This window comes from Macrobrachium nipponense, chromosome 1 (assembly GCF_015104395.2).
Source record: "Macrobrachium nipponense isolate FS-2020 chromosome 1, ASM1510439v2, whole genome shotgun sequence".
Lineage (NCBI taxonomy): Eukaryota > Metazoa > Arthropoda > Malacostraca > Decapoda > Palaemonidae > Macrobrachium > Macrobrachium nipponense.
In genome coordinates, this window is record NC_087200.1 from 150,978,328 (window position 1) to 150,997,150 (window position 18,823).

Below are 18,823 nucleotides of genomic sequence, written 5' to 3' on the forward strand. Positions count from 1 at the left end.
TTCCGACCAAGAGCCCGTATTTATACCTAAAAAACGGCAAATACTGACTCAAGGTCGGAAAAACCAATAGCAATAACAACTGATTACTTAACTTAGCTGCTGCGATGGCTGTACGCCTCCATGGAATGATAAATCCAAGATAGGGGCACAAAAAAACACAGAGCAAAAAAGGGCACGTGTGTATGCGGTGCGCTAACTGAAAAGGATGGCCACCAGAGGCGCAGCAGTCGGCAGCATGGGATGGAGTAGTAGTAGTTGCTGCCCACTCTGTGGGTCGGCTCCCCTCTAGAGTGGGGGTTTTGTAGTGGGAGATTTCTATTGGCAAGTGGTTTGTGGTAGTGGTCTCACTCGCCATAGTGTCATTACCGAACACCTCTTGGAGGGTGAGCGAGTCAGTAGTACTGACCTTTTCTTTATTTTATTTATTCTCTGGTATGTGTTAGTACATTTACCTTAGAAATAAAGGATATTTCGCGCAGCGACACGAACTGAGCCCAGAAATGTATCTTTGCTCTCTTCCTCCAAACGCGATTGATGTCTTTGAGTTTGACTTTTAGTAGGACGTCTGTTACCGAGGCAAATTGGAGTAAGCCAAGGATTCTTTCTAAAGATCGCCTTGATATCTTTTTGTTCCTGACAAAATATTTTGTCACTGATGCTATCTCCTTGACCTTCTTGGTTGGAAGGGATAGCTTGTGATCCTGTAGGTCCCAATGAATACCCAGCCATTCGAACTGGGCTGCTGGTTGTAGCCGGGATTTCTTTAGATTCAACTGAAAGCCTAGACTTTGTAGAAACAGAATTACTTTGGTTGTTGCTTTGTGACATTCTTCTACTGTATCGCTCCCCAAATGAGCCAATCGTCCTAGGTAGGTAGGCTACCAGCATTAGTTCCTTGGTTCCTGAGTTGTTGCAGTACTGTCTCTCCTAGCTTCGTAAATATCCTGGGTGCAATATTGAGGCCGAAGGGCATCACTTTGAATGCATAGGATTTTTTGCCTAGGCGGAAGCCTAGGTAGGGAGAGAAGTTTCTTGCTATTGGAACATGATAATAGGCGTCTGTAAGATCTATAGAGGTGGTGACGGCCCCACGGGGAAGTAAGGTCCGTACCTGAGAGACAGTCAGCATACGGAACTTGTCACAAAGAATGTAAGAATTCAGTTTGGACAAGTCCAGAATTACCCTCATTTTGGAAGAATTCTTCTTTGGAACAGTAAACAGACGTCCCTGGAATTTCAGGCTTTTTACTCTCTTTATAGCCTTTTTCTGTAGATCTTTGGTGTACTCTTTGAGATCTGGTGTGGGTGTCTGAAAGAAGTTCACCGCTGAAGGTGGAGACCCCTTTATCCACCTCCAACCCAGCCCTTTGGAAACAATACTGTGTGCCCAAGGGCTGAAAGTCCATTGATCTGGGAACCGGTATAGTCTCCCTCCTACGGTTCATCTGGACTGGTTGAGTTGGCTTGTATCCTCTGCCTCCTCTTGCACCTCTGGCTACTAGGTCTGCCACGCTGGCGGAACTGGCCCCTAGCTCTGCCACCACCGGGTTGCCTAGCGTATCCTCGAAAAGCTCCTGTGGCTTCGTAAGCCGGGTTAAATGCTGGAGAGGACATCCATGTTGCTGTGGTTGATGATTGTCCGCTTTGTGGAGCGGGTACAATCATAAATTGTTGTGGCGGAGGTGTTTTGGATGTCGATGGTTTCGACACCTGGGCCAGAGGGATAGGTTGTTGCCATTGCTGACCACGGGAAGCTTTGTAAGAAGCATAGTATTTTTGCTTCTTTTTTGGGTTCTGGTGCTTCGTTGTTGGGTCAAACTTCCGTTTGGATGAGAGTCCCCAACGAACTCGAAGGCTTTGGTTTGTCCTAGCGGCCTCTTGTAGCACCTTGTCTACTTCCTCCTGAGGAAAAAGATTCTTTCCCCAGAAAGAAGCTTTAATCAGCCTGTTAGGCTCATGCCTAATAGACGCCTCCGCCAACACGTATTTCCTGCAGTTCTTCCTGGCTGCAGTGAACTCATGGAGGTCCAGCTGGAAAGTCTGTAATAGACTCTTTGCTAGGACCTTGAAGATTTGTTCTTCTTTGTATATAGAAGCCACCAACTCCAGTGATGTCACTGCGTTGATGGATCTAGCCAACCTCGATCTTGCTTCAAATTCTGTTTTGAGCAAGTTTTCAGGCAGTCTGGGATGTCTGAAAACAGAGTAGAGGCACAGTCTGGGTCTAATTTCCCGACCAGAGTATCATGCCAGAATTCCCTAGTGGCTGGCATGAGGAGGGAGGTAGCATCCGTCTCTTTGAGGGTTGGCATAGGAAGATCTTCATATGCTGCTTGGAGCGTTAGCTCCGCAATCTTATCCGTAAACCAAGAGGGGACTTCTTGGGGTGTCGTAAAAATAGTGTACGACCCCCTGTGCGGTGTCAACTTGGTGTTCGCACAACCCCAGTCTGACAAAGCTTGGGCTTGTTCCTTTGGAAAAATTACAGTCTCCTTGAGAACTTTGTCCATTCTGACCAAAGCATTCTCCGTCAATCTTACGAAACCATTGAAAGGGAACTGGAGATCTTCTGGATAAAACTCGAAATCCGATAAGGGCCAAGTTTCCAGTCCCTCAATGGTCAAAGTGCCATCCAAATAAGGAGCATGGAGGGCAAACCGCCAAGGATTGTTCTTATCAAACGGCGGAAGCTTTGAGGCATCCGGAACTGCCGACGGAGCCGCTTGAGTTCCGGAGTGGAGCAGTCCTGCAATCATATCTTTGATTGGCTTTAGCTGCTCCGCCACTATATCTGACACGGACTGCGTGCCTGTAGTGGAGGCCGGAGTAAGAGAGTACATTCTCTAATTCAGCCTTTCGTCCACCACATCTCTGACTCTGGACAAAAGCTTGTCCGCCAGAAGGTCAGTTTGTTGTTCAAGCTCCGTCGTCTTTGATCTAGCGGTTTTACCCCTCTGTCCTTTAGTAGGAGGAGGAACCTTGGCAGCTAGCGACGTATCAGACGAAGTCAATGGCCTAGAGACCGGAGACAACGCTGTCGCTGCCGATGGAGTTGATTTCGAAGCCTTAGCTGAAGGCTTCGATACCTTTAAGGGCTTAACCTTGGGTCGGACTGACCTAGCTCCTTCCCAAGGTGAAGAAACAGGCTTGTCAAAGCCTAAGAAAGAAGAAGAAGAAGGGGTAGGGGAAATAAAATATCCTGCCAAAGCCTCTACGCCACTTACCTGCTCATCCATCGGTTCAAGATGGATGTCAAGTGCTGCTACATCTCCCGTCAGTTGCTGGTCCTCTGGGGGTGGAGCCATCGCAGCTCGGATGGCTTCCATAATGGGGGCAGCTACTTCTTTCTCCACAGCTGCCGACGGAGAACCAGGGAACAAACGGGATGCCAGGTCACCGTCCAATACATAAGGGCAACCTTGAGGAGCATTCCGGCCAAAACCGGAGACCCACTGCCTAAGACTCGCTTTGGCCGTCTTTAGGCTATCCTCGTCCGCCTGAAAAAAGGGGTAGGATTATAAATCTCATATTGGCTAGATCCTAAAATAGATCTATGCCCATATCAATGTATCTAGAAACCATGTACATGAACATGTGTTTTTTTAATCTTACCTCGTCATTTAACAAGATCGAAATCAGCTCGAAACACAGAGAGCACGATTCCAGGAAGCAGACCATGTAAGGGGTCTGTCCTTCCTCTAACGCGAAGGAGATTGCAAAATGGGCATGCGACCAGCAGACGTCATGGCCCACCAGATCGCTGAAGGCTGCCGGACAACCTTGGAAGGCGCAGCGGGCTTTCTGTAATATAATATTTTCAATAAGTACACCATCTCCTTTTTTGGAAATATTAATCTAAACTTAAAATAATGGGGCATGCAAGTATTCTTAGCCTGACATGCTTGTGGAAAGGCTTGCCGGAGCTAGCCACCACCATTATAGGAGAGAGTATACTGTATGTCATATATGTACTTGTAAGATTGAGAGTTAGGATTCACTATTTTACTCTGTTGCACCCTGGAGGTCCGGTGAGCACCGGAGCAATTGATGTGAAAAAACAAGCAGTAACAAGGTGGTTAAACATTGTTTCCAATGAATCTATTCTCAATACAATGAATCTCCGGTGGAGCTAGACCACCGGAGTAAATAGTACCGGAGCCGAGGACGAGCACCATATCAAATAACCGGATAGCCTGTCGAGGGGAGGTGTCTCCCAGTCGTCATAGGCATCACCGGAGATGATGAACTGCAATTCTTATAAGATATTAATATTAGCAATAACGTCCCTAACCCAATCTCCCTAAGCCGACGGAGTTTCCATCGGCGAAGCTCCGGCGATGGGGCTCCGTTTAGTAATTCCTATCGAATTACCCACTCTTCCGTCCTGTCCCTGTCTTCCCCGAGCCGTAGCGGGGGAAGGAGGGGAGGGGCTAAAGGGGAGGATGGGGAGAGGTATGAGGGAGGGGAAAGGGTAGAATCGCAAATGGCGGCCCGTTAAGGGCTGGCCATATAGGCGATCAGTATTGGCCCATTTCCTGATAACAAGAATCGTAGACCAAAGGGAAAATACAAATTACCAACTAACATTCGAAAATGGTATTAAAGTCGGGGAATATAAATGCCAAATGGCTTCCCTGGACAACATGGTCATTAACTGGTAAAGTAGATACCCCGTGGGTCACTTATGATACTTGCTATCGGTCGGGGCCACGAACAGAGGGGCATAGGCTAACCTATGTCAAAATATGGTACAAAGAACTGGCTCTAGCAATGAAAACATTAATGAAAACTACCACCTTGAATAAAACAAAATTGATAATGAGAGCATAGCTAGCGTGTAAGAGAAATGACCCTATATAAAGTAGCCAAGCTTATAAAAGTACTCGATAAGGCAATTGAAAAGAGGGGGAGTATTCCAGCCTTTATTCGTACATAGTAATTAGAAATTTCTTTCAACTCTATGTAGCCTATGTACCTTAGACAGGTTATAAAAATACTTTTTACAAGGCATCTGAAAAGAGGGGGAATACTCCAGCCTCTCTTCAGCAATAGTATAATTTAGAGATTATTTCAAAACTCCAAGTAGGCTACTTTATAAGGTATCTGAAAAGAGGGGGAGTATTCCAGCCTCTTTTCAACTCTAGAAATATAGAATATTATTCTGATTCCCATGTGAATGGAACACGCCACTCTCAGACAAAACGTTAATATTTACAAGTACACACACAATAATATAGGATAGTCACTAAAACAAAATTGAAACAAGTGAGAAAGGGAGAACTATTAGGCCAGGACAGAAAAGAGGGGGGATATATGTTCCTTCTTAAACGCCAAACGACGGCAAATTTACTTGATCGTATGAAAAACACCGTACTGGCTAAGTAGGAACTCTCTTTCTTCGCTTAACAAAGACTATACAAATAAAACAAATGCGGGACTTGGTAGCGTCTAGGCATTGTTTACATCGCCAAATACGAACAGTATCTCGTTAACTAACCTAGAATCACATAAGGATCAGTTATTAAAAACTGCGAAGTATAAAATTCGATCCTAGCAATAATAAAGGGATTTTGACGTAAGGAAAAATCTATTTCTGGCGATTGGCTCGTGTCGCCCAGCGAAATATCCTTTAATCTATTATTTCTAGGGTAAATGTACTAACACATACCAGAGAATAAATAAATAAAGAAAAAGGTCAGTATAACTGACTCGCTCACCCTCCAAGAGGGTGTCGGTATGAACACTATGGCGAGTGAGACCACTACCACGAGCCAAATGCCAAAAGAATTCTCCCACTACAAAATCCCCCAAGAGGAGAGCCGACCCACAGAGTGGGCAGCACCTACTACTACTACTCCATCCCATGCTGCCGACTGCTGCGCCTCTGGTGGCCATCCTGAAGTTAGCAGACAATCTTGGCGATGGGATGGGTAGGGCGGGATTTCGCTGGCGACACGAGCCAATCGCCCAGAAATAGATTTTTCCTTACGTCAAAATCCCTTTCTGGGCTCAGCTCGTGTCGCTGCGCGAAATCGTACCAGAGAAAATAGCACAAGATTGTAAAGAAAATCAACAAAATTAAAAGAGGTCTCAAATAAAAGATAAAATAAAGTAAAAGAATATCAATTGCTAATAAGGATACATATACAACAGTGGTACAAAAATAGAAATTATTGCTTAAATTACACTTAATTCTAATAATATTTCTTAACTTAGGGTAATTTACATATATACAGAGGTAATATGGCATATATGTACCAAAATGGTAACTGTGTAAAGCTTATGTATCAAAATTTATAGAGCAATTAACATAATAAGTTGAACAAACAAACTCAACCATAATCATATATAAAGGAATGTATATAACTTAATATACAAAACCCGTAACCACTACAATAAGATGTATCCCCTAGCATAAAAATAAGGGGATGACATCCACCATATCAATATTCATCATCAATTGTGAGTGTCCCTAGCAAAAAAATAAGGGACACCCACGACATCATCATAAAAGCAGCTAAGACACAAGGTGACCGTAAATGAACAAGGCAGGAATAGACAAACTGTTGGGTGAAGCAGGTAGAAAGGAGGACTGGATCTTCTACTAAAGATTAGCTAGAGTCAGGGGAAACTATGTTCCCTGCTGCAACTGCTGAAAATTTCAGAGCTTCCAAGGACTTTAAGTAATGACGTTTGAAAACTGTCGGCGATTTCCATCCAGTATACTTTTTCAACTCATCGAAGTTCATATGTTGGAAATAGTTAATTGAGGTGGCTACTGCCCTGACATCATGTGCTTTAGGGAAAGAGTCAGGATTGGCTTGTTTAATGAAGTACAGGATTTGTTGCCTGATGCCTTAATAGATAAAGTGCCACCTTTTTCTCTCTTAAAGAGAGGACCGATGAGGATGAGGAGGTCCTAGATAGAAAGGCTCGCAAGGTTGAAACTGGGCAAAGAGATACATCTTGTGGAAGGGGTAGTACTTCCCATGGTTCCCACCTCATCAAAGGATCTTCATTCTTAGCTATAAAGCTACGTTCCGGAGAAAGTAGCACTTCCCCTGTGGGAAGGAACTGAATATGATCCGGATCTCTGGATAAAGCCGACAGTTTCTGAAATTCTAGCTCCTGAGGCCAAGCTTAATAAAAATAGGGTTTTTTCTAAGAGCATTATAAACGAGCATGTGTCATTATTGGTTTCTGAAGCCAGTTTTAGAAACATCGTTTAAGAACCATGATACTGACGTAGGCCTTACAGAAGGTCTAAGTCTAGCACACGCCTTGGGGATAGACGAGAAGTAGGAATCTGTCAAGTCTATGTTGAACCCAAATTGAAAAATCTTTTTCAAGGCTGATTTGTTTGTCGTAATTGTGCTAGCTGCTAAGCCTTTTTCAAATAAGGATCTGAAAAAAAAAGGATATAGCTGATTGATTGTCATGATCCTAATATCTGATTCTTTCAGGAAGGTTGCTAACTTTTTGACAGCAGCATCATACTGTCTCAAAGTTGAATCTCTTTTATCGGATTCCAAGAAGAGAATATTCTGAGGGTCAATGTTCGCATCCCTTTTCGCTGCAAACTTCATGAAATCATAAAGTTTAGGGTTTTGAGAATCCCTGAGGAAGCGAAACACAGTCTTCGTTTGTACTGACTGGGAGAGCCTTGGGATTGGGGATCCGAAGAGGGCGAAGACCCAGTTCCAGAATGAGAGGGTACCAATTGCTCTTCGGCCCCCCCCCCAGTCTGGGGCTACTAGAGCCACTTGACCCTTGAATGTCCTGAGTTTGTTCAACACTTTCATGAGAAGATTCACTGGAGGAAAGACATAAATCTTCTCCCAGTTGTTCCAGTCTAGAGCCAGGGCGTCCGTGGCATAGGCCAGAGGGTCCAGGTTTGGGGCTACATAACACGGAAGTTTGTGGTTCGCTTGGGATGCGAAGAGATCCACCTGTAGACCTGGAACTCTCTGAAGAATCCATTGGAACGAACTGTTTTGTCCAGTGACCATTCCGACTCTAGAGGTACTGATCGGGATAGAGCATCTGCTATGACGTTTCTCACTCCAGCTATGTGAGTGGAGGAGAGATGCCACTGAACTTGTCCGCCAGGGAGAAGATGGCTACCATGACATGATTTAGATGACGTGACTTGGAGCCTCCTCTGTTTACACAATGTACTACCACTGCGTTGTCCAGGACTAGCTTTATTGGGAGTATTTTGGCGGACGTACCTTTTTAGAGTCAAGAACACTGCCATTGCTTCCAGTACGTTTATATGGAACTGACGGAACTGAGGTGACCACGTTCCTTGAACCTTCTTGAACTGGGAATATCCTCCCCAACCGCTTAATGAAGCGTCTGTGTGGATGGTGATCCCTGGTGGAGGAAACTGAAGGGGCACTGACACCGACAAGTTCTTGACTTTCGCCCACGGCCGGAGTCGATTCTTTAGAATCAGAGGGACTGGAGGATAATTTGTCCCTGGACCTGACATTTGCTCGTGAGCGCCAATTCTGGTTAGGTCTTTCAGTTTGGCTTTCATTAGGATGTTCGTCACTGAAGCAAAGCAAATGGAGAGAACCCAGGATCCTTTCCTGAGATCTTCTTGAAGCAGTTTGTGACTCAGAAATAAATTGCTTGACTGACTTCGCTATTTCCTTCCTTTTGGATGATGGAATCGACAGAGTATGGGAGGATAGATTCCATTGAATGCCTAGCCACTGAAAGTTTGACTCTGGAGTGAGTCTTGACTTGGTCCTGTTTATCTTGAAGCCTAGATATTCCAGGAACTGAATCACTTTCAGTGTTGCTTTGTTGCATCTTCGACTGTTGAGGCCCAGATCAACCAATCGTCGAGATACGCTACTACCATAACCCCTTGCGATCTGAGTTGTTGAACTACTACTTCCGCCAGCTTCGTAAACACCCTGGGTGCTACGTTGAGCCCGAAAGGAACTACCTTGAAGGAGAATGTCTGGTCTCCTATCTTGAAACCCAGATACGGACGGAAGTGTCTTGCAATAGGGATATGATAGTAAGCGTCTGTAAGATCGATAGAGGTGGTGACGGCCCCACGGGGAAGTAAGGTCCGCACCTGCGAGATCGTGAGCATCTTGAACTTGTCGCAGCGAATGGCTAAGTTTAAGCGGGACAAGTCTAAGATTACCCTTCTTTTTTGTGAGCCTTTCTTTGGCACGCTGAACAAGCGTCCTTGAAATTTAACCTTTTGACTCTCGCTATAGCTCCTTTCTGAAGGAGATCCTCCGCATACTCCGTCAAATTCTTTGGAAGGGAAAGTTGGCGGAAAGGTCGGATGGGGGTGGGTTCGTTAACCAGCTCCAACCCACGGCCTTTTGACACAATGCTCTGAGCCCACTTGCTGAAGTTCCACCGGTGGCGAAAGTGAAACAGCCTCCCTCCTACCTGAAATTCCTCATTGGTTCTGGTAGCCTCCTCGGCCTCCCCTGAAAGTTTTCCCCTATTGAAGGGACCTCCCGATCCTCTCCCACGAAAGGATCGCTTACCTCTGCCTCCCTTACTCGAGCGGTCATACTTCTGTGAAGCTTGACCCTCGAAGACCTGGTTGTAGGCTGGAGAGAGGGCGTAAGAGGTGGAGGGCTGAGGCTGAGGGGAGATAACGTAGATCGGCTGCGATTGAGCCTTTGAGGTGGAAGGTTGGGCTGTTTGCACCAAGGGAACAGCCGGAACTTGCTGAGAAAAGCGTGGTTGCTTTTTCTGGTAGGGCTGGAAACGTCTAGGTTTCCTCTGAGCCTTACCCTTACCGACCTGGTCCTGACGTCTCTTGGCGTAAGACCCCAACGGTCTTTAAGGCTCTGGTTCAATCTCGTAGCCTCTGACTGAACCTCCTTCACCATCGCTTCTGGAAGAGGTCTGCTCCCCAGATGCTTGACGCAAGCAACTTATTCGGCTCGTGCCGAAATAGTTGCTTCTTGTAGGACATGCTTCCTACAATTCGTCCTAGCAGTGGCAAACTCAAACATATCTGACTGCACCGTTTGAGTCAAAGATTTGGTAATAAGCTTGAAGAGCGGTTCCGACCCATAGGCAACGGTAGCCACCTCGGTCATAGCCATGGAATTAATGGACCTGGCTAACCGCGATTTGGCTTCGAATTCTGCCTGAATAAGGCTATCTGGAAGCCTAGGAAGCTTCTCACCAAACTGCTCCATAGCACAGTCTGGTTTGAGTTTGCCCACAATTCACGGCTGAAGGAAGTAGAGGAGATGTAGGATCTGCTTCCTTCAGTTGAGGCATGGAATCCCCCTTCTGGGCTGCTGGAATAGTCGTATTCGCGATCTTTGTCAGGAAAGGGAGCGGGGTACTCTCTTCCATCGTAAAGATCGTAAACGGGCTCTTGAAAGGTTGGATTTTCGTATTGGAACAATCCATGTCCTCTAGACACCTGAGCCATTCTCTCTGAGCCTGGTCACGTGAATAGAGGACTGTCTCCTTTGGTACTTTGTCATCCCGAGTCATGGCTGAGGCGGTGAGCCTGGCGTAGCCGATGAACGGAGGCTGAAGGTCTTCCGGGTAGAACTCGAAGTCCTCAATCCTCCGAGTTCCCATTCCGAGATGATGAGCCCGTCTTGGAAGGGGGCGTATGACGCTACTCTCCAAGGGTTGTTCATTGAGAACGGAGGAAGAGAGTCATACGGGGGAAGTTGGGCTCCACCTGTGGTGAAAGGTGGAGGAGAGGCTAGAGGAGCTTGGCTCAGTCCGGCTATAATGGTGTCCTGAGAAGTAATCCTATCCGACAACCGAGAGATTTATTTGTTCCATGCTATTTTTCAGGGACCCAACCAGATCGCCCACCTGTTGTAAGAGGCCAGCGTTGGCGTCCAAAGCCGGAGCTGCTGCGGAGGTGGAAGGGTGGCCCTGAACTGGAACCAAGGGTAGCGGAACTAACGACTCCGCTGGAGTGTGAGATCTCTCCCTGGAGGATCTACTCCTCGAGGACTTAGAGCCGGACCCAGAAGCTTTAGATCTTTCTGCTCCGGGATTCCCAGCCGGAGACTTACGAGAGGATGACGCCGAAGCCGTCTTCTTAGACGACGACGACGTCTTCGTCAAGGTTTTCACTGTTTGACCCTTGACCTTGGGTCTAACTGAAGCGTCAGGAGAAGTATACAACTCATTACCCGTAAAGCCTTGGAAGGATGGAGAGGTTGCAGGAGTAGAAGAACCAGTAGCACCCAAGGGTATCCCTTGGGTGTCCAACTTACCTACCTCGACCAACAGGTCGTCTACACCTACCATGGGTTCTACATTAATGTCAAGCGTCGCGACTTCCGAGGAGATGTCCTGGCCTTGGTCTGTCAACGAGGCAGCCAGCTGTTGCTGGATGAAGGCGATAGTCGGGGCCGCATCTGCTGGGTCGACGTATCCTGTCGCCTTGCCTCCGGGGAAGATTAGTACCGCCAACCTCTTCTCTAGGATGTAGGGCATACCCTTGGCGGCGTTCTTCCCGAAACCGCCGACCCAGGCCCGCAGGGTTGCCAGTGCGGTATCCCTCACAGCCGGAGCCTGGAAGAGAGGGTATTGATTAGATTTAAGAATAACTTAAAACTAAAACTAACTTAAAGCGTAACTTAAAATTATAGGGGCTATAAGGCCCCCTGAATTCTACCTTAAGTTAGAGTGATTAATGTAAAAACTTAAGCACTATAAAAAATGAGAACCATTTAACGGAGTTAGAATACTTACCCCGTCTAACAGCTGGCTCACCAGATCGTAACATATGGTACACGTCTCGTGGTACCAGACCTGGATGTCCCCGTGCGGAGTCGCGCATGGAGCATGGGAGCCAGGCAAACTTCGTGTCCACAAGGGTCCTGAAGTGTGGCGGCGCATCCCGGATGCTCACAGTTGGTGGTCTGTAGTGAAAAGACACATGAGTATCTTAAGACTATCACTTACAGGCTAAAGGACAAAAGAACTCCGTTGCATGCCGGAGCTCGGAAAAAATTTGGGCATAACCCCTCCCTTAATCGCCTGAATAGGCTATAACCCCGGAGGGATCCGGTGGGACAGAAAGGGAGGGGGGATGGTTTAAGGTACTTAAGATAAACTTAAATGTTTAACATAAAAGATCTTAAACCTAAATTTCTAACGTACCGGACTAAGTCCAGTGCGTGACGGAGTGTTGAAACTCCGCGAGACGGAGTGGTTAGAAGGGACCGACTGTATGTTCCGGTCCACCCTGCTGGGTGGACTAGCACCTTTCCGTTGGATGCCAGGTCTCCGGTGGTAAAGGAGCCCTAGTAAGGTGGGAAGGAGCAAGAGGGCATACAGACTCGGGCTAGCAACGGAGCGACGGGGTAGCAACGGAGGGGGGAAAGGCCAGTCCCCCCCCCACCTTACCATCCGGCCGGACCGAGAAGCCGGAGAGGTCGAGTCCAGTCTGGGTCTGTCCCGTCCCTCTACTCCCTCCGCCTGGGGGGAGAGAGGGAGGCAGGCTCGGTTATGCGGAGCGAGCATGGGCAGACCGACCCATCCCCCCGACTCTATAGCAGAGCGGGAGGGGGGGAAGGTGACTGGACAGGCGTCTGGCTGTCTCGTGATCACGTAGTGACCACGGGGCGATAAGAACAACAACTAAGCCAAGAAACATAACCAACTGATCAGAGAGATGCTATCGGGAAGCAACCGAACTGAAGAGCGGTAGTATATAGGCCCAATGGGCCATGACCTAGGCTCAGCAAGCCAGACGCCTAGCAAACCTAACAAATACATATAAATAAAATGAATAATAAAATTGAAAGAAAGAAAACAATATAGTAGGAGAAAAAATCCAGGAGTGTACGACTAACCCGAAGGCAAGTCTACCACTCAAAGCCAGCCGAGGCCGATACTAAGAGCCGTGGCTGGGGTCTGGATGGAAGGGCCTACAGGAGGTAAAAGACATGCATGCATGACAAAACCGTGTAGGCCGTACCCTAAACAAATCGATAATAAAATAGAGCTACTTAAGTAAGGGGTATGTTCTGGGTATAGGCGACCAAGACGAACCCACCACGAGGCAGAACCATGCCGCCATGCTTCCCGACCTAGAGTTTCGTATTTATACCTAAAAAACGGCAAATACGGGCTCAGGGCGGAAAAAAACCAATTAGCAATAAACACTGAGTACTAACTTAGCTGCTGCGATGGCTGCACGCTCCATGGTAAATAAATCCAAAGTAAGGGCACACAAAAACACAGAGTAAAAAAAAGGCACGTCTGACCTGGGTGCCGCTAACTTAAAAGGATGGCCACCAGAGGCGCAGCAGTCGGCAGCATGGGATGGAGTAGTAGTAGTAGGTGCTGCCCACTCTGGGGTGGGTTCGGCTCTCCTCTTGGGGGATTTTGTAGTGGGAGAATTCTTTTGGCATTTGGCTCGTGGTAGTGGTCTCACTCGCCATAGTGTTCATACCGACACCCTCTTGGAGGGTGTGAGCGAGTCAGTTATTTATTTATTCTCTGGTATGTGTTAGTACATTTACCCTAGAAATAATAGATTAAGGATATTCGCGCAGCGACACGAGCTGAGCCCAGAAAAAGGTATATGAAGAGCAACCTTGAATCGTACCTAAATAGGTAGATCAAAACACATTGGTGCAGGAGAAAGTAGAGCCTCAGCCATCTCGAAAAAGGTCCAAATTTGGCGAAAAATCACAATCACAAAAACAAAGTGTGCAACGCTTATCGAGTCAATAAGAAGGATGAAAGATGCGCTAGCATCGGGCAGTGGTGGGATGGTCCAGGACCGGGTGCGGTGGAGACCGCTGTTATGGCACAACCCGCATGTGTATATTGACGAAGGAATAATCTAAAGGAAGACGACCTGTGATTAGTGGCTTTCACAAGACCCTTTCTTTATACACGACGCCGTTAGGGTGCTCGCACGAGGGTAGTAACCTCTGCATACCAATGCTAAAACTTTCTCTGGTATATTTGGAAACTATTTATATCAGAAAAGTAGCAAGAAGGACCTTTTCACCGAAGAACACGGGTCGACCCAGAAATAGGCAAGGTATTTGGAAGCTATTCCCGTGTAAAAATGGGGGAGCACAGTACAACCCTGGACAGTCGCCTGTAATTTTTTGTGAGATTTCCTTTGCAGATTCTCCTCCTCTGCATTTTTACTACCTGCCACATATCCTACCCAGTTACAGTAAAGTGAGAACAAATATGCATTTGTTTTCACTACTTTTAAATTTGTTAAATATATAATTCAGCACAAAAGGCGTTAAATTTGAGTAAATTTTTTTTTTCTTTTTTTTTTTTTTTTTTTGTATGTTTGGAAGTCTGGAACAAATTATTAATTCAAATTCATAATTTCTTATGGGAAAAATTTGCTTTGTTAAAGGAGTAAAAAATAATCGGACCATTTTTTAAATTCAGAGATATGATAGTGTATTACGTATAGTCTAAGTGTTGACTTGAGATAATCATCTGTACTGATTTCATTCTTCCATTTCAGAGGAGAATACTATAAACATCAGTGTCTTCCTGAATAGAGATGAACTTCGACGTATTTATAGCAGTGCAACTGATACTAGAACCTTGCAGCAGTATGCAGCAGTTTTAGAGAGAGAGGTATGTTGGGAAAAATACTCTCTAATCTTTGTTTCCAAACACGATTCTTTTTTTTTTAATTCATGATTGCTTTGCATAACTTTTATGTACCATTTAATCATTGATCTAGTACATATATGCTAAACTCATTTACAGTACTAACTGATGCCTTTATGTATGATTATGGTTGAGAGATGGCATAGGGTATGCAGGTAGGTCATTCATGACCATGGTAGATAGCACTTTCAAAAAAAATAAGTGAATAAATATAAATATAACTTAAGTACCTTATATACCTTGAAAGATTACAGTATACTCCTCCACTAGTATCTCCAGCCTTCCAGAAAGAAATTGGTACTCTGGAAGATGATGATTTATCATATTCAGGTGGTGAATTTTCTTGAGGGCAATGTACTTATTTCCATTATCCCTGGAATTTTGTTAAAAGTTACAGTCTGCTGGTTTGTAGATTTAGGAATTACAGGCAGTCCCCGGGTTACGACGGGGTTCGTTCTTGAGACGCGTCGTAACCCGAAAATCGTTGTAAGCCGCCGGAACGACACTTGGAAATATGCCTTAAAACTAATAACCAGTTGTAAAGACCTTACCTGTGTGACATGCAAGTATTGCATGATGTGTAGTGTGGTTATTTCAATGCCAAAGGATGGTTCTTGAAGGTATAATCTTTATTATATGCTCTTGTGATACATATGCACATTCTTGAAGTACCAAGTCCTTAGTTGAGTTTATCCACACTAATACTATGCAAATTCTTGAAGTAATCCTTAGGTTAGATTATACACTATCACAAATTAATACACTATGCAAATTGTCTTGAAGATCCTTTGGTACACTATGCAAATCTTGAAGTGGGATTCTTGGTAAGTAGTTACGGACCCTGAGATCTCTCAGAGACAATGTTACGGCTCTGAGGGAGGTCTGCTTCAGGTTCGATATGAAATAATAAAAAAAAAAAAAAAAAAAATATCAACACAAACAGTTGAAACTGGGGATACGAATATAGAAAGAAACACTAACACAACAAAGGTTTATTTACAAGCTTACTAACAAATGTAAATGCAGAATGGTATCTCCTATTTACATAAAACGACAGAATCTTACACTGCATGAACTGGGGGAAACAGTGAGGTAATAAGAATACTTGCTAAACAGTTTGGCACTTCGAAGAGGTGGTTTCATAAAAGTAGATCGGCGATTTCGGACGTCCTCTTGACTCCGTATTGCAGAAACTAATCTTCTTGTAAGGCAGGAATTCCCCAACACCTGTAACAGGACCTTTTCTTCTCTGAAGTCTGCCCGACGTCGAGATAACACGGTAGACCACACCTGAAGACGACTAGACCAATAGCCAGCCAACTCTTCTTTTGATTGATACTTCGTCGGTTCCTTTTTCTCGTACCTCACGGAAGATCTCTGCTGCTGCTGATCTCTCACTGATAATCTGATCTGTGGCTCTCTGTGACTAACTGGTGATCTCTCTTTTACGATCTCTCTCTCTCTTACGATCACTGCTCTCCAAAGTTCGTTCGTCGTATTTATACAGCACTCGGGGCGGAGCCTACGGCGAACGTCACCGACTCCAGGGATTTCTAGAACTTCTTAGATTAATCTAGACGAGGCATTGCATCAGAAATCGCGGCGTTTCTCACGTAACGACGAGATCCACAACACTCCTGCCGATTCTGGAACAACCACGAACATAGGCGCCTCCAACAGTGGCGCGAAAACCTCCTTGCTGCCGAACTTCTCGAAAATGCGTTCTCCTTTCCTTTATCTTTCTTTGCTATGAAGCAATTACCATCACAGTAGTACATCCTGGAGTACACTAAAATCCCAGTCTGGTAGTTCTGGAAGGTAAAAGTATAACACAATTAGTACAAAATACTACACAAAGTCCTGAATGCAATATGTAAATTATAGATATCAAGAGTAAAAGAGTTAATGTATGTTAATTAATTCCTTACTTTTAGTTTATAATTCCTTACTTTGAGTTATATCGAGAGTAAAAGAGTTAATGTATGTGAATTAATTCCTTACTTTTAGTTTAAAGTTGTCGTGCTATGTAACCCTGGACAAAGTTTTATGTGGCCCCATAGCCTACATCATTCAGGGGGTTCTGGGATTCTGGAATGTACAAAAAATAATTATGTCAGTAAGTCCTCTATGCAGAGTAAGTTACATATAGTAATATAGTAATATGCACCATACAGTGGTTTAATATCAGATATAACATGTATAAAACTTACTTAATGTATGTTAATTAATTCCTTACTTTTGGTTTAAAGTTGTCGTGCTATGTAACCCTGGACAAAGTCTTATGTGGCCCCATAGCCTACATCATTCAGGGGGTTCTGGGATTCTGGAATGTACCAAAAAATTATCTAAGTTAAGTCATGTATGTTAGTAAGTTACATACAGTATAACCATACGTACAGTGGTTTATAACATGTAATCAAACTTGGTTGGAAATTCCTAATAAAAAAAGTTATGTACGTATGTACATACTATATGTAAAAAGCTTACTTTTCATCCTTTGGTACACTACTACATGTTACATTTGATACATATACTTTCCTGAAGGGTTTTTTCCATCCAAAAATGGTGCTTCTACTTGTAGTTATCCCTTGATGACACTTGTAATGTGTAGTACAACCTGGAGTTGTGTGAAAAATGTTGGTTCTGGAAGGAAAAAGTAACACAATTAGCACAAAATATACAGAAAGTCCTGAATGCAATATGTTAATTACTGTAGATATATCAAGAGTACTAAAAGAGTTAATGTATGTTAATTAATTCCTTACTTTTAGTTTAAAGTTGTCATGCTATGTAACCCTGGACAAAGTCTTATGTGGCCTCATAGCCTACATCATTCAGTGGGTTCTGGGATTCTGGAATGTACAAAATATAATTATGTCAGTAAGTCCTCTATGCATAGTAAGTTACGTACAGTAATATGCACCATACAGTGGTTTAATATCAGATATAACATGTAGTATAAAACTTAATTTAGAAATTCCTTACATAACATACCAACTTTTAGTGAGTCTCAAAGCTGTTACCTTGGTTGTGGGAGATGGAGATGGAGGTGTAGAGCATTCATGTGTAGGAAGCCTGCAATGATAAGGATGCATTCCATACCTAACTTCAGTGTGCTTTATCACAGATAACAGGCTAGGATGATGGGCAGTCCGGAATGAAGAATTAATATTAAAGGACAGTATGTAACCACTTAAGTGTACAAAATTTATTGTTCCATAATTAACAATTTACTGTATGCACACATTAAAAACAACTGAGAATTCCTTACCTTCAGCAAAATGAAGACATGTAGGCTATGTAGAGGTCTGGTTTATGTAAGTCACAAGGTGCATATCAGTCTGGAATGATAATGTACATATGATTAGTAAAGTAACTACACTCTGTATGTATGTATGTATGTATGTATGTTTAACAGCAAAAACCCTTCACTGCTCATATAATTAATTTCAATGAGACTCAGTGTCAAACGCCCATTTATAGAAAGCAACCCCATTACACATGCACTTTCATGAGATGCTATGGTCAACATTTCTAGATATTGCAAAAACTCTGAGCAATCACCACTAGAGGAAGAGAGTCAGCACACTGTATTGTCAGCAAAAAATCCACCTGCGGACACGTGTGCTTGAACTGCAGCATAAAAATGTCTAGTCAGACTCGCAACTTCAGAAACTCATGATTCTCAAAAAAGGTTCTATACTGACACTAAGTAAGCACATTTCACTAAATTATCTCCAGGATATGAATAAGTTGCTCAAAGATTGTCTTGAAGACATATCTCTCACATGTTACTGCCCAATTATAAAAAAAATTATCACCTATCCGGGATAAAAAAAAAACTATGATAAACTCGCAATACAGCTATTATATGCCACCAAAAATAACACACTTGTGAACATAAAAAATGCACAACATCTCCATAGGACCACAATGCAGTAATGCCACTCGCCTCCAAATAGTCACGAAACCAAAAAGGAAGAACCACAGAACTCTTCTCTTGGCTTGAAAAAACTCCCAGGAAAAAAATCATAACCACAAAAAAGGTCACCCCCAAAGATTAATGCCATCTCTATATATATAAATATGTCACCATCTTAATAATAACACCACTCCAGTGATTAAAATATTTCCTCCATTTAATTAATAACCACACGCTAATAAAACCACCACTCCAGCAATAAAAAAT

The 18,823-nt window shown here is 44.1% G+C and overlaps 2 protein-coding genes and 1 long non-coding RNA gene across 3 annotated transcripts in view; 1 reads left to right on the plus strand and 2 right to left on the minus strand.

The window, feature by feature from the left end:
- LOC135219760 (poly(A) RNA polymerase, mitochondrial-like) overlaps positions 1–18,823 on the plus strand; it is a 466,613-nt gene that overhangs the window by 271,031 nt on the left and 176,759 nt on the right. The gene's annotated exons all lie outside the window — the stretch shown is intronic.
- LOC135219759 (uncharacterized) lies at positions 15,555–17,717 on the minus strand. Its single transcript, XR_010315503.1, has 4 exons — positions 17,400–17,717; positions 16,871–17,277; positions 16,636–16,722; positions 15,555–16,445 (listed from the first exon to the last, which is right to left on the minus strand). It is a non-coding gene; the product is annotated as an uncharacterized LOC135219759 (long non-coding RNA).
- LOC135220057 (poly(A) RNA polymerase, mitochondrial-like) overlaps positions 17,912–18,823 on the minus strand; it is a 108,581-nt gene continuing 107,669 nt past the window's right edge. The window contains exon 4 of the mRNA XM_064257387.1: positions 17,912–17,975. Within this exon, the coding sequence (XP_064113457.1) occupies positions 17,931–17,975 (45 nt within the window). The 3' untranslated portion in view covers positions 17,912–17,930. The remainder of the gene's footprint in view (positions 17,976–18,823) is intronic.